Source organism: Eucalyptus grandis, chromosome 8 (genome assembly GCF_016545825.1).
Source record: "Eucalyptus grandis isolate ANBG69807.140 chromosome 8, ASM1654582v1, whole genome shotgun sequence".
In the NCBI taxonomy this organism is placed as follows: Eukaryota; Viridiplantae; Streptophyta; class Magnoliopsida; order Myrtales; family Myrtaceae; genus Eucalyptus; species Eucalyptus grandis.
In genome coordinates this window covers 14,321,064-14,335,650 of record NC_052619.1, presented here as the reverse complement: position 1 = coordinate 14,335,650, position 14,587 = coordinate 14,321,064, and the positions used below count along the sequence as shown (strand labels likewise).

Below are 14,587 nucleotides of genomic sequence, written 5' to 3'. Positions count from 1 at the left end.
TTTGGAGTCTCTTAATGAAGAGTGACAAGTTTGAGACACCATCTAAAACTTGATCTTGAATTTCAATCGGACTTGGTTATATTCAGACTATTTAGGTTTGAGTTTAGGGCACGGTTATATAGCTATATCAAACTATTCCTACTATCATCCTTACTCCTCGACCAGCTGCCGCTATCGCCAGTTGCCACTATGTCACCAAAAGAAGTGATAGTTTTTCCACAAAGGCAAAGTTATAATAGTTGAAATTTGAAAGAAAAATAAAATTTTAATCTCTATGACAAAAAAATCCAAAAATGAAATTCTGTTTACAATCTCTAAATAGTATCTTCAATAAAATAGGCATAAGTTAGCTCCACGGCACTCCATCCATTTTTTCCATCTAATATGAAAAAATAAACACATTTCTATTCAAGGTTCAATAAGGTTGTATCATTTGAAATCTTTGGGATCTAATGCGAGTCAATTCTAAAGTTCAGGGCTTTCTCTCCCTCCACTTTTCTTCATATAAAAATTTGAAGAAACGGACGTTTCTATGTAAAGTTAAAGAGAGGTGTGTCATGCGAAAGTTTAGAGTCTAGAGAATATCAGTACCACTTCAGAATTTTGGCAGATTTGTGCTACTTATCCATAGTTTCTTTTTCATAATAAATCTTTATCTTTTACCTTTGAAAAGTCATGCGTATTGTACATGTTAAAAGAATGGACAGATTTGGACAACTATAATACAGTGAAATTTCAGTGAGCATGGTGTAGTAGAAAAAATTCTGGGCTATCCAGTATTTGTATTTGGCTTTGGCCCTTTTTCATGCCCCCCCAAAAAAAAAAAAAGCTGGGCTAAAGAATATTACCCCAAAATTTGGGGTGATTTAATCTAATTCTCCCAAAAAAAAAAAAAGATCCACGTTTTGTACCTCTTAAAACTTAGAGTGAAAATAACCTTCAATAATGTGATTAGTTAGCCTCGTATCCGTGGGATAGTTGAATGTATCAATATCAATCATGATATGTCTTCTCTTCTTTTTCCCCTCCTTGGTGTTACTTCATTTTCATTATACATGATTAAAGAAAGATTTGCTTCTATTTCTTCCTCCAATCATGGTTCAAGTATGAGCGCATCTTTTTCTTTTTTGTTCAAGTGGTCAAGTGATGTTTGGGCCAACTTTTACGTACTTTAATTTGTCCACATTCTCAAGACATTCTAGGGGCACGCCACCCCATGTCAGCTTGACCATTTAGGATTTTACTCCAGGAGTACCGTAAAAGCATTTTTGGCATATATAGATTTAAGGAAAACAAAATGCAAATTTTTGAACCTAGAGAAAAAAACACTTCTCGAGCACGAATTATAAACAGGCTGGCTTGCAAAACATCCAGACAAAATCCAGGAAATCATATGTTGGCATGAAAGTTCGACAAATCAGGCATTTTCTTCTTACGTGTGAATAAGGTGATCGACTTAAGGGTGATGAACAGATAGAAAATCAGCATCGCGAAGCCTTTCTTCTGACACGATTGGATGTAATCTGCGCTGGTGTCGCCCATGAACTCGCATGAGATTGGGCAAAACCGGGAATTTTGATTTTTTTTTTCAAATTTGGTATGTCTAGGAAATTTATAAAACCAAAAAGAACCTTGCAATCTAATGGCAATCCGTTTCTGATGTAAGTCATTTTCTGTGCATAACAGAAATTGGACATAATAAATTGGCCGGTTTCCGCGTATTTGTCTACTGATTTGGGGTTTGCCAATGTTCTCACGTTTTTGTCTTTCCGCTGGATTGCAACGCAGTTTTCGCTACATCAACTTGTAATCATATTCGTCAGAAAAAAGGAAACATCTTATCGATCATTTAAAATCCTCGCACGGTTTAGAAGAATCGATGCAACATTACAACCCACCACCAATCCTCTCTCTCTCTCTCTCTCTCTCTCTAATAATTCTTGGAAAGAGTGCCCAAAAAGTTATAAACATCTTGTATCTGTGTTAAATCGGTAATAAACTCTTTGATTGTGTCAATTTTTTTTGTCCTAAACATTTTAGTGATTTTCCAATAGAGTCCACCGAGCTAATTTTGATAAGAAATCGCTAATATGAACATCGGGCATTTTACGATACATACTAGCACTCACCTGAACAATTTTTATTTGATTTTTTTGGTTTTTTTAATTATCTTTCTGTTTTTTTTCCCCAATGCAAGCTAGCAAGGGTAGCAGGCCCTCACCCAGATCCAAGAGAGGGCTGTGATCCCTCACTTGGCCTGAACTAAGGCCTTGACGCTTCACTAGCCACAAGCCAGGGCCACAAGCCGAGAGAGAGAGAGAGAGAGAGAGAGATGTTTGCATTAGTGCTAATCGTGCCAATTCAGATAGTTGGCATCCATATCATATATTCTGGTCAATATCGATCAAATGAATTATATTGGCAAATCATCAAAATATTTAAGAATCAATTGAAAATTGAAAAATTCATGATTGAAATAACACAAATCAATAGGTTTTGGACTTCTTCTTTTTTTTTGGTAAAAATAGGTTTTGGACTTGTTGGGTACTTTTCCCAATAATTCTTAATCCCTGGTAAAAGATCAATATCATTTACAGCTAACAAGTGTTTCCTTAGGCAAGTCTTCAACTATGGTTTAAGTTTTACGGTTTTTTCTTTAAAAAAGAAAAAGAAACAAAGTTTGAGATAGAATTAAGACTAATTCTAAATTTTTTAAGGGAATTAAGCCTGTTTGGAGTTCATATACGTTCTGTTGTCCGAGACCAACGGTGGACCCAAAAGGTGGAACCGGTAGAAGCTGTCGCCCATTGATCTCTCAATGCTCAAGATTGTTATTACTATTATTATTATTCGTATTCTCATTGCGGCTATTGATGTTGTTAGTTTTGGTAAAACAGGGATACAAGCGCATATGTCTTACTATCCAAAGGTCATGAAGCATTTTGCAAGCCTAATGAAAAGTTTTTACGTGATCGCAGAAATTCAAACGTATGGCTTTCAGTTCATTAGTTGAAAATTCTCTGAAATATCTCCTTTAATAATTTAGGAGCACAAGGGGAACTATCAAAGATCCAGCAGGGGTTTTTTGGTCTTCTTACGCCTCCTAACTGAAACACTAAACGCTATTTTACTAAGATAAGTAAATTACTCTATTCCATTGCGGCTCTTCAGCAGAAAGGAACTTTCAAAGAGCCAGCAGATCTATCGAAGTCCGCGTACAACCGTGTTGCTTACCAGTTCACACCACCCGATTCATTCCCATCCCCACGTCAAACAGCTCTCTCTTTGTCCTCTTTCTCTATTGCCGCGTTATCGTGCGCCATTTCGCATCCAGTATTTAAGCTCTCCAAACTCTGCTCATTCTGTATCAGATCATACAACGCACAACAGCTTTTTTGATCACTTTGCACACAACCACTCCTTCATCGCTCACTCATACCTCTATCTGAGTATCAACTGAGGGAGCCCCAAAAAATGCCAAACGCAAGAGAGTCGAGCGTCTCTCGCTGGGCATGGAAACTTCTGCGCCTCGCGCTGCTCTCGGCGAGGCGAGGCGGGGCTTTCAAGCTGCAGCTCCGCCTGCTCGTGCCCAAGTTCCTCAAGACCATTGGCCATGTGGCGACCCCTCGCAGCCACATCTGGTACGGTGAGCGAGAGCTCTCATTCGAGAAGACTCCGGTTGTCCATGTGAAGATGCACCGCCCTGGGTCAATGCGGTTCATGTTCCCATGCATCAACCCTAAAGTCGATTTTGATATGGAGTTCGACGATGAGGAAGGCGAAAGAGCTCATAATGGAAATGATAGTAAGAAGAAGAGCTTCTTCCTCGAAAATGGAGACGGGGAAGAGTGCTTTTATGACGATGACAACTATGGGAGGATCGAATGTGAGGAAGAAGAGTGGGGGATCGACTCGAGAGCAGACGAGTTCATAGCCAAATTCTACGAGCAAATCAAGCTGCAGAGGCGGATGTCGTACCTTCAGTACAATGAGATGCTCAACCAAAGCCCGAGTTAAATAGATAATCCTCCAGCATCAATAACTTCCAAACCGCATTCCAATTTTCGTCGACGAATTTTCTTTTTTGTGACGCAGAGATGTGGCACTTATGTATAAAGCACGAGATCTCCAGAGTTTCATTGATTTGTTTCTTTCTCAGTTCTTTTGTTTTGCAAAAAATTGCAGTCACACACTGATATACCTCTCATAAGTTGGTAAGAAGAGAGAACGAAGAAAATCTAACCAAGTCATCGGCACATTCAGTCAGAGAACTAATTAGTCATCTGATTTGGCAGACATGACTTCGACATTAATAACTCCGTTTCTGTTCCAACAGTCGAAACTAATCATGCTACGACCGAACATGGAAGAGGCAGATCGTTATATATGAAATATGGGAAAACAAGGATGAGGGATCAAATGTAAGTCTCCAAGAAAGTGTTCCTCAGACGGAATACCATGTTCCCTTGCGTATGTACTTCATACGTCATACATTTTACCCTCATACATACACAAATTGATTTATTATCTGTGTGTTCCTCATTGCATCCAATCTAATCACCACAGACTCAACTCAGCCTTTCAAAAGTGAGATGAGAAGTGCATTTCCATGCACAACGTGACAAAGAATTGATGGTTCGGCCAATTCGAATCAAGCCAGACCTGCCTCGGCCCTTTCTGGCAAATCCATACGCAGCCCATTTTTGCTCGAGGAAAGTACAAAGTGAACTCGAATAGGAGCGCCTGAGGGTTTTGAGTCATAATAGTATTGGACTTAGATTTGGCTGAATGAATCTATGGCAATGATATTACTTAATTTATACATAGAAAAGAATGTAATCGCTGAAAAAAATTGTTTACTCTAAAGCACGCTATTATTTTAGTAATCTACTATCTATTAATAAATGAATGGATTTACTTATTAAAACTAAGAAAAGCCATAAAGTTAGGTTCTAGGAAGATTCTTTCGAGTCCCTCAAACTTGAGTGGACAAGTTTGAGACATCATCTAAAACTTCGTCTTGGATTTGAATTGAATTCGGTTATATTCACACTATTTAAGTTTGAGTTTAGGACAAGTTTATATAGCTATCTCAAACTATTCCTAAAATCATCCTTACTCCTTCAACCGCTGCCATTGCCAGTTGCCACTATGTCACGAAAAAAAAGTGACCATCTTTTTATGAAAGCAAAGTTATTACACTTGATATGCAAAGAAGAAAAAGTATATAATCCTTATAACCAAAAACTCCAAATATGAAATTTTGTTGACAATTTCTAAATCGTATCTTGAATAAAATAGTCATAAGTTAAATTCCACGGCACTCCATCCATTTTTTCCATCTAATATGAAGAAACACATATTTTTATTCAAAGTTCAATAAGATTGTATCATTTGAAATCTTTGGGATATAATGTGTGTCAATTCTAAAGTTCATGGCTCTATCTCCCTCCCTCCATTTTACTTCATATAAAAATTAAAGAAACGAACTTTCCTATGCAAAGGTAGAGAGGGGTGTGTCATGTGAAAGTTCAGAATCTAGAGTATTTACTTCCAAAGTTCAAGAGATTTGTGCTGCTTATGCTTAATTTCTTATCATTGCAAACCCTGATTTTTGCATTTGACAAGTCATGTGTAGTGTGCATAATAAAAGAAATTTTGACAGATTTGGATAATTATAATACAATGAAAGTTCAAAGAGTATGGTGTAATAGTAAAAAATTCTGGTCTAAAGGAATATTAACCCCAAAATTGCATGCTTTGTATCTCTTAAACTTGGTATAAAGTTCCTTCAATCATGTGACTAGTTAGTGTGCTATGTCTGGGATAGCTGAGTGCATCACTGTCAATCATGATAAGTCTTTTCTTCTTTTCCCCTCCTTGGTATTACTTCAATATCACACTACATGATTAAAGAAGGTTTGCTTCTATTTTTCGCTCCGATGGTTGTACAAGTACGAGCATTTTTTTCTTGTCTATTTAAGTGGTCAAGTGATGTTTGGGTCAACTTTTGCACACCTCCATTAGTCTACCATTTTAAAATGTTTGATAGGCATACAATTCCACAGTAACCACAGTAACCTGATCCATTTAGGATTTTACTCATGGAATGTCAGCGAGAGCATTTCTAGCATACATAGACGATGCAAATAAAATGCACATCTTTGATGGAAAAAAAGAACCTAGGGGGAAAAACATGTCTCGAGCACAAATTATAGACAAGCTGCGTTGCATTACATCCGAACGAAATCCAAGAAATCATAGGTTGGCACGAAAACTCGACAAATCAAGCATTTTCTTCTTACGTGTGAATAAGGTGATTGACTTAAGGGTGATGAACAGCTAGCAAACTAGCAACGCGAAGCCTTTCCTCTAACATGATTGGATGTAATCTATGTTGGTGGCGCCCGTGAACTCATATGAGATTGAGCCAAACCGGAAATTGTGGTTTTTTCAAACTTGGTTTATCTAGGAAATTCAGAAAACGAAAAAGGATCTTGCAATCTAATGGGAATCCATGTCAAATGCAAATGTCATTTCGTTTTTGGCTGGGTTCTTGTGGTCATGATTTGAGGGACTAAAGGAAGGACTTTCTATTGCTCTATAAGTGTACTGCCTTGACTATAAGAAATTCACATTTTGAAACCTAAAATTCCTAAAGTAGATACTTCATACCTACGTTGATTAAGGTTGAGCCACGTCCTTCTCTATAACTCATCTCTAATAAAGTACTTTATTTGTTCGATTTTTTAGTCCCTCACGGGGAACTAAGTCATTTTCTGTGCATAATGTATCTTAAGACATAATAAAGTGGCTGGGTTTCGTGCATTTGTCTCCTGATTTGGGCTTGTCAATGTCCTCACGTTTTAATCTTTTTGCTGGATGGCAACGCGGTTTTCAGCTACGCGAAGATAGCTTATTTCTAGGTACTTCGGTTTTGAATTTAAAATTAAGTCAGTCAGAAAAGGAAAGATCCTATCAATGAGTTAAACTCCTTACACGGTTTAGAAGAATCCATGCAACAGCCCAACCCACGACCAACCTCAACTTAAATAATTCTTCCTATAAAATATAAATATGCTTTACAAGCAACAAGCGTTTACTTCAGCGAAGTCGTCAACTTTTGTTTAAGTGGCTTCTTATTCAAAATCTAGAACAATAATTTCAATGTACACAATTCATGAGGTCGTCCTCCACCATTGAACTTCCTTCTAGGACCAATGGGGGACCCAAAAGGTGGAACCAGTAGAAGTCGTTGCTCCTTGATCTTTTGACGCTCAAGATCATCATCATCATCATCATTATAGATGTTTTACTATATTTACTAGAGGTCATGAAACACTCTATAAACCTTATGAACAGTTTGCATACAGTTTGGAAGATTCGAACTTATGACCTTCAATTCAAGAGCTGACAATTCTTTGAAGCCGTTTCTTTTATACGTTGTGGAGCATAAGGACATATAAGCCTGGTTACTAGAAGCTTATAGAACACCAACAAGCTCTATGAATTGATTTAATTCAGCCCTTTGGCTTGTGCAGTATGCCATGAAATAAAGCAACTTGCACGTAATTGTTGGGATTTGAATGAGTGACTTCAAATTTTTACACCAAATATTTTACTTACGAAAAATATTTCAGAAAAACCATAAAGTCTTCGAAGTTATGGAATAAATTTATATCTTAAGGTCACCCCATTGATACATTACCACAATATAATTCGGACTATACGGATCAAAACGGCCTCTTTCTTTCCATTTCCTTCCTTTCCACCTTTCCTCGATTTTCCTAATCTGCCCTCTCCCCTTCCTCTTCGGTCATTGCCAACGCTCAAGGCAGCGATCGTTTTCCTGGACAGGGAGGTGGCCGAAGACATAAGGCGAGGGCGACTATCAGGGCCAGGGCGACGACCGTGTAGGGAGGAAATGGCGGCATGGTTCAAGCAGCGACAGAGGAGCATCTCATCTGCGGTAGATCACAGGTTTATGATTGTGCATGTCGACAAAGCAGGGGTATTTTGGCCTTTTTAAGCTTCCTAACTGGACCACTTAATGCTATTTTCTCGATTAAGATAAACGAATGTCTCTATTGCGGCTCTTGAGCTGAAAAGAACTAAACACGACTAATATCCAGCAGTTTTGTCAAGTCCGCGTACAACGGGGTTGCTTGCCAGTTCAAACCACCCGATTCATTCTCGTTCCCACACGAAACAGCTCTCTCTTTGTCCTCTTTCCCTACCGCCGCGTTATCGTACAACGTTTCCCATCCGTCATCCAGTATATAAACTCTCCAAACTCTGCTCATTCTCTCTCAGATCATACCACGCACAACAGCTTCTTGATCACTCTGCACACATTCACACCTTCATCGCTCACTCATATCTCTATCTAAGAATCAACTAAAGGAACTCCGGAAAATGCCAAAGGCAAAAGAGTTCAAGCTGCAGCTCCGCCTGCTCGTGCCCAAGTTCCTCAAGACCATGGGTCATGCGGTGACCCCTCGCAGCCACATCTGGTATGGCGAGCGGGAGCTCTCATTCAAGAAGACACCGGTTGTTCAAGTGAAGATGTACCGCTCTGGGTTGATGCAGTTCATGTTCCCATGCATCAACCCTAAAGTCGATTTTGATATGGAGCTCGATGATGAGGAAGGCAATAGAGTTCATAATGGATATGATAGTAAGAAGAAGAGCTTCTGCCTCAAAAAAGGAGACAAGGAAGAGTTGTTGGGAAAATATGGCTTTGAATTGAGTAGAACAATGAAGACGGATATTTAAAGTACTCAAGTCAGACTTTGAAACGTGATATCACTTTCTTTAAGGATTTATTTGCCTCATAATGTTACTAATGGTCATCGGCAAATATCTTCCAAAATACAACAAAGTTTCAAAATGAGAATATTATATAGCTATTCTAGTATTTCTCCAGAGTCTCTCTAAGAAACAATTGAAAAAATGGCTGTAGTTTTTTCATAAAGAAGGCTCGAAAATGATCACTCTAGTTCTTCCGAAAATTGACAAGTCTATATATAAAACAATCTTTAAACACATGCAACTCTTCGTGAAAAATTGCCAAAAAATGAACAAACATGTCATTCTGAAAATTGCCTAGTTGAACAAAAGCGTCTGTTTATAAGAAGTTGCCAATTGCAACCCTTTTGGAAAAGTTGCAAACTGAACGAGCATCTTTCCAAAGGTTGTTTTGAAAAGACACAAACAAAAATTCGGAATAATTTATTTTTAAAATAAAATTTCGAATTTTTATTTTAAATAATTTCCTAAAATGCTCAATACAAAAGCAACCTTTGAATTGATTATAATTAATAACATAACAAAAAAAAATAACAAATGGATTAGTGCTAATTAAACCGCAGGTGCCAAATAATTGCTCAATTATTTGCGCACCAACATGCGGGTATGGTGGGGTCTAGCCCCACCCAATCATTTATTTAGATATACAAAGGAAACCCCACACTTATTAATTGACCTACTTCCTCCCACTTTTCTTACGTGGGATAAGGAAAACGCACTTAGTTTATTTTTACAAACAAACCTCTAACAAGAGTGCTTTTGCAACATGACGACTATGGGAGGATTGAATGTGAAGAGGAAGAGCAAGGGATCGACACGAGAGCAGAAGAGTTCATAGCAAAATTCTACGAGCAAATGAAGCTGCAGAGGCAGATGTCGTACCTTCAGTACAGTACAGTGAGATGCTCAACCGCAACGTGAGTTAAATACAAAATCCTCTGGCATCCATAACTTTCAAGCCACATTCCAATTTTCATCGACAATTTTTTTTTTTTTGGGTGACCCATAGCCGGGGCACTTATGTATATAGTGCAAGATCTCCAAAGTTCCATTGATTCTTTCTTCTGTGCTTTTGTTTTACACCTAAAGATTGCGGTCACACGCTGATATACAACTCATAAGTTGGTAAGAAAAGAGAACGAAGAAAATCTCACCAAGTCGTTGGCACATTCAGTCAGAGAACTAAACTGTCACCTGATTTGGTAGACATGACCTGGACATTAGTAACTCCGTTTCAGTTCCAACAGTTGAAACTAGTCATGCTACGACCGAACATGGAAGAGGCAGATCGTCATATTTGAAATATGGGAAAACAAGGACGAGGGATCAAATGCAATTGTCCAAGAAAGTGTTCCTCAGCTATGTCGGAAATGGAATTCCAATTTCCATTGCATGTGTGCTCCATAAGTCATACATTCTGCCCCACATACTTACACGAATAGATATATTATCCGCGTGTTCCTCATTGCATCCAATCCAATCACCATAGACTCAACTCAGTCCTTTTAAAAGTGAGATCAGAAGTGCATTTCCATACATAACATGACGAGGAATTGATGGTTCGGCCAACCCCAATCAAGCCAGACCTGCCTTGGACCTTTCTGGCAAATTCAAACACAGCCCATTTTCTCTCGAGGAAAGTACAAAGTGAACTCGAATAGGAGCGCTTGAGGGCTTTGAGTCTTGACAGTATTGGACTGAGATTTGGCTTAATGAGTCTATAGCAATGATATTACGTAATTTATACATAGAAAATAATGTAATCGCTGAAAAAAATTGTTTTACTCTAAAGCACACTATTGTTTTGGTAATCATAATATCTATTAATAAATGAATGGATTTACTTATTAAAACCAAGAAAAGACATAAATTATTTAGGTTCCAGGAACATTCTTTCAAGTCCCTCAAAATTGAGCGGACAAGTTTGAGACGTCATCTAAAACTTTGTCTTGGATTTGAATCGGATTCGGTTATATTTAGACTATTTAAGTTCAAGTTTAGGATAAGGTTATATAACTATCTATTGACACTTAAATTTTGATGACCCAATCATATATTTATTACACAAAAGTCAGGGATTAACCTTGACCCCTAAACAAAAATATAAGTTAATTGCATGCATGATAGGAGCATTATCATTTAATAACAAAAATATAAGTTTGATTTTCAAGGATCTCGTGCGAAATTCGGCAATGGACATTCGAAATTGCGGGCAAGGAGCCCACTCACGCTTGAATCTTAAAAAATTGGCTTGGGCAAAATCCAAGGGCTGACCAATGTTTCTGCTTGGGCATCTCCATTCTGCTTCTCCTTCCTGAATCGACACCGGCCGACAGTCTTTGCGATAACAAAGCTCTGGTTGGAATTTGATTAGCAATGAGGCTCGATTGTTGGTTGTTCGGCAGGAGTTAATGACAAGAGGAAAGGTCTGTGTTTAGTCAACTTCCCAGGTGAAGCAACGCACGTCTCTTCTCATGCCAGGGGAAGCTGCGTGCTTTTCTCCGTTTATCCTGTAAACCTTTTCTTGAGTTTGAGGCCCATCTGATCCGGAATCCGATCCCCTGGAGGCCGCATGGATCTCCGCCATTAATGTGATGGGCCTTGCATCAGTTGACCATTGTGATTGTAACTGCTCAATCCGAGCCATTCCCCTATAATAAATTGCAAATGATGTGAGATATTTTTTGGAACACCCATTGGTCAAAATTAAAGAATTTTGTCGAACTCTCTATGTCACACTCCAAATTGAACAAAAATAGGGGATGTCACGGCTGTCCTTTTATCTGAAGGATGTAATCTCAAATATAACGATTAACCTGCTATTAAGATATGTTGCGATAAAGCGAGCGATCGACCAATAATATAGACAGAAAAGAAAATAAATCGGACACCAGATTTATGTGGTTCATTCGTAAAGACCTACGTCCACAGGAAAAACAGCGGTGAATTTCACTATAGTTCAAACGATACAAGGAGATTCCACACTCAAGTCACTCAAATACTCTCTCGATGTTTCTCAATCCTCAATTTAACCCCAAACCCAAGTTTTTATAAATAAACAACTCACTTGAAAATAAACTCACGGCACAAAATTACCGCGCGTTCAAGCTTAAAACAAAAACGCTCTACGGTTTCGCATTCTTAATCAAAGCTTCACACGGGCGGCTTATGAATCCTCACGGCTCCGTAGGGTTTCTTCCTTCTCTCGTACGAGTGCAGCAACCGCCCGAAAGAAAACCTCTTTCGCAGCTCCCTTCTGCGATTTTTTTCGGCAATTCAATGCGCGCACGAAAAGAACGATTCTGTTCTTATATATATATATATGTGCCAAGGTCAAGGGCCCACTCGGTTTTGCTTCTTACGTGTGCAGACTCTTCTTTCCTTCTATGTGCACAGGCTTCGACGAATTTGCAGCAGCTTCACGCCACGAAGAAAATTCCTAAATCAATATTATAAGTGTGCCCAGAGTCAACAACTTTGACTCTGGGCCCACGTTCTGATTCCCTTTACAATAAGAATTCGTAACTGCAGGGAAGATGGGAAAAACTTCATTTTCCTTTTATTTCCTCCCTTTGTAATTCCTTTGCGAGTCCACCGAATTTCGCGTTTTAACAAACGCTCAAACTCTAGTCATAATTTCGACCAAAAAAAAAAAAAACTCTAGTCATAATTTAACAATCTCCACCTTGGCTCGATGTTTGAGCCAAGTCACAATCGCTTCACAAAAAAAAATTCAAATTATGCTACTACTTTCTCATATCTCCTGATGGGCTCAACTGTCACTGATATTATCTAAATCCAAGTCTCACTTAAACTTCACCATAACCGAGGACCTCATCAGAATACCAACTCCACATGCACATTTAACTGCTCTGCAAAGATTTTCCGACGGAACCTCCTTAACCGCAAATAAAGCAAAACCATTATTGCATCTATATCTATCAAGAGATCGAATACGTACCTTGTCAATATCAGCAGTTACAGCAACCGTTGGCTTTATAGGCTCTATCTCACTATGAGCACCATCTGTGTCGATTACTTTGCTAGCATTCATACTCACTACCTCAGGAGTTTTTTGTTGCAACTCCACCTCAAGCTGAACATCGTTCAGATCCGTATTAACACTACCACAAACACTCTTAACTAGAAGTATCGGAGACTTATCAAAGGTAACTTCTCTGCTGTCAATAGATGAATTTATATCCGGGCACCACAATTGATCGCCCCACTCACCTTGTGCACCTTGCCCTCCAATCAAGCTTACCATCACTCACTCGAAAATAACACGGGCAACCAAATATTCTAATAATAGAATAACCAGTAATGTTACCTGACCACACTTATTCAGGAGTCCACCATTCAATAGCAGTTGATGGGGATCTATTCATTAGGTAGCACGCCATACTTAGCACATCAATTAGGATTCTTCTAGCAATACCAACACTAGAGATAATTTTTCGGGCCATCTCTAGTAATGTTCTGCTCATCAATTATGCAAATCGTTGTGATTTACTGACACTAGTGCGATATTTCACTATACCATCTTTCATGCAGAATTTATTTACCAACTCTGAGCAGAACTCCATGCTATTGTCAGTCTGCACATGCTTGATCGATTTACCAGTCTCCGTCTCGATCAAAGCTCTTGATTACGAAATCCTGACACCAACATCAAACTTGTGTCTTGGCACAAACCTCCGGGTCTTTTTCGAGTAGTCCATAGACTCTCAAACAGATGTATCCAACGTCTCCAGGGCAAAACCTATCATTATCTCACCTTGAAATTTATACAAGCTATCGTGCTTGATTCATTTCATTATCAGAAAGGCACCTCGAACAACCTTCAGAACTCCACCTTTTGAAGAATACTTGCAACTAGCTGAATCTAGGGCATTCAAGGAAATTAAATTCTTTTTCAATTCTAGAACATGCCTCACTCTAATCAATGTCCTCATGATACCATCATGCATTCTGATTTTAACATCATCAACACCCACAACATTGCACTTAGCATTGTTCCCTAATTGGACTTTACCACTACCCATGCACTAATAAGTGATAAACCAATTTCTATTTGGTGTGACATGAAAAGAACAACCATAATCCATAATCCATTTATCAAACGATGAATAATCAATGACAGATAAGACATAATCAGCATTATCAGCTACAGTTGCAACATTATCTGCAGAATTAACTATAATTCCCTTACCCTTCTCATTCTTCAACTTAAGGCAATCACTTCTAAGATGTCCCATCTTGCCACAGCTCCAACAGACAACATTAGCAGTCCTAAACTGACTACACCTGTTTATATTAGTATTACTGTTACCTACACGTATTATAAATCTTCATCTATTTTCACCTACTAAAGCAGCAGATACAGGTTCGCCAAATTCTCTTCTACGAATGACCTCGCTCAGAATCAAATCTCAAACCCCATCAAACGTCAAACTTGCTAATCTAGAGGAATTACTAACAGCAGTAACAGTAGTATTTCAACTATTAGGCAATGAGGATAACAGAATCAAAGCACGTACCTCATCTTTAAAGTCAATCTCAACTGAACTCAATTGACTAACAATCACATTGAATTCATTGATATGATCTGCAACTGACACACATTCGCTCATCTTCAAATTAAACAAACATCGCATCAAACATACCTTGTTGATAGCAGAGGGCTTCCCGTACATATCTGATAAGGCTTGCATCAAATCAGCATTGGTCTTCTCCTTCAAAATGTTAAACGCGACGTTACGAGCCAACGTTAGCCGAA

The 14,587-nt window shown here is 38.5% G+C and overlaps 2 protein-coding genes across 2 annotated transcripts; both read left to right on the top strand.

The window, feature by feature from the left end:
* Nucleotides 1-3,474: 3,474 nt before the first annotated feature.
* Nucleotides 3,475-4,017, top strand: LOC104416411. The gene has a single exon (XM_010027812.2). The coding sequence runs from the start codon at nt 3,475-3,477 to the stop codon at nt 4,015-4,017; it is 543 nt and encodes a 180-aa protein (XP_010026114.2).
* A 4,398-nt stretch (nt 4,018-8,415) lies between these two features.
* LOC104430754 lies at nt 8,416-8,775 on the top strand. The gene has a single exon (XM_010043475.2). The coding sequence runs from the start codon at nt 8,416-8,418 to the stop codon at nt 8,773-8,775; it is 360 nt and encodes a 119-aa protein (XP_010041777.2).
* The last annotated feature ends 5,812 nt before the right edge of the window (nt 8,776-14,587 follow it).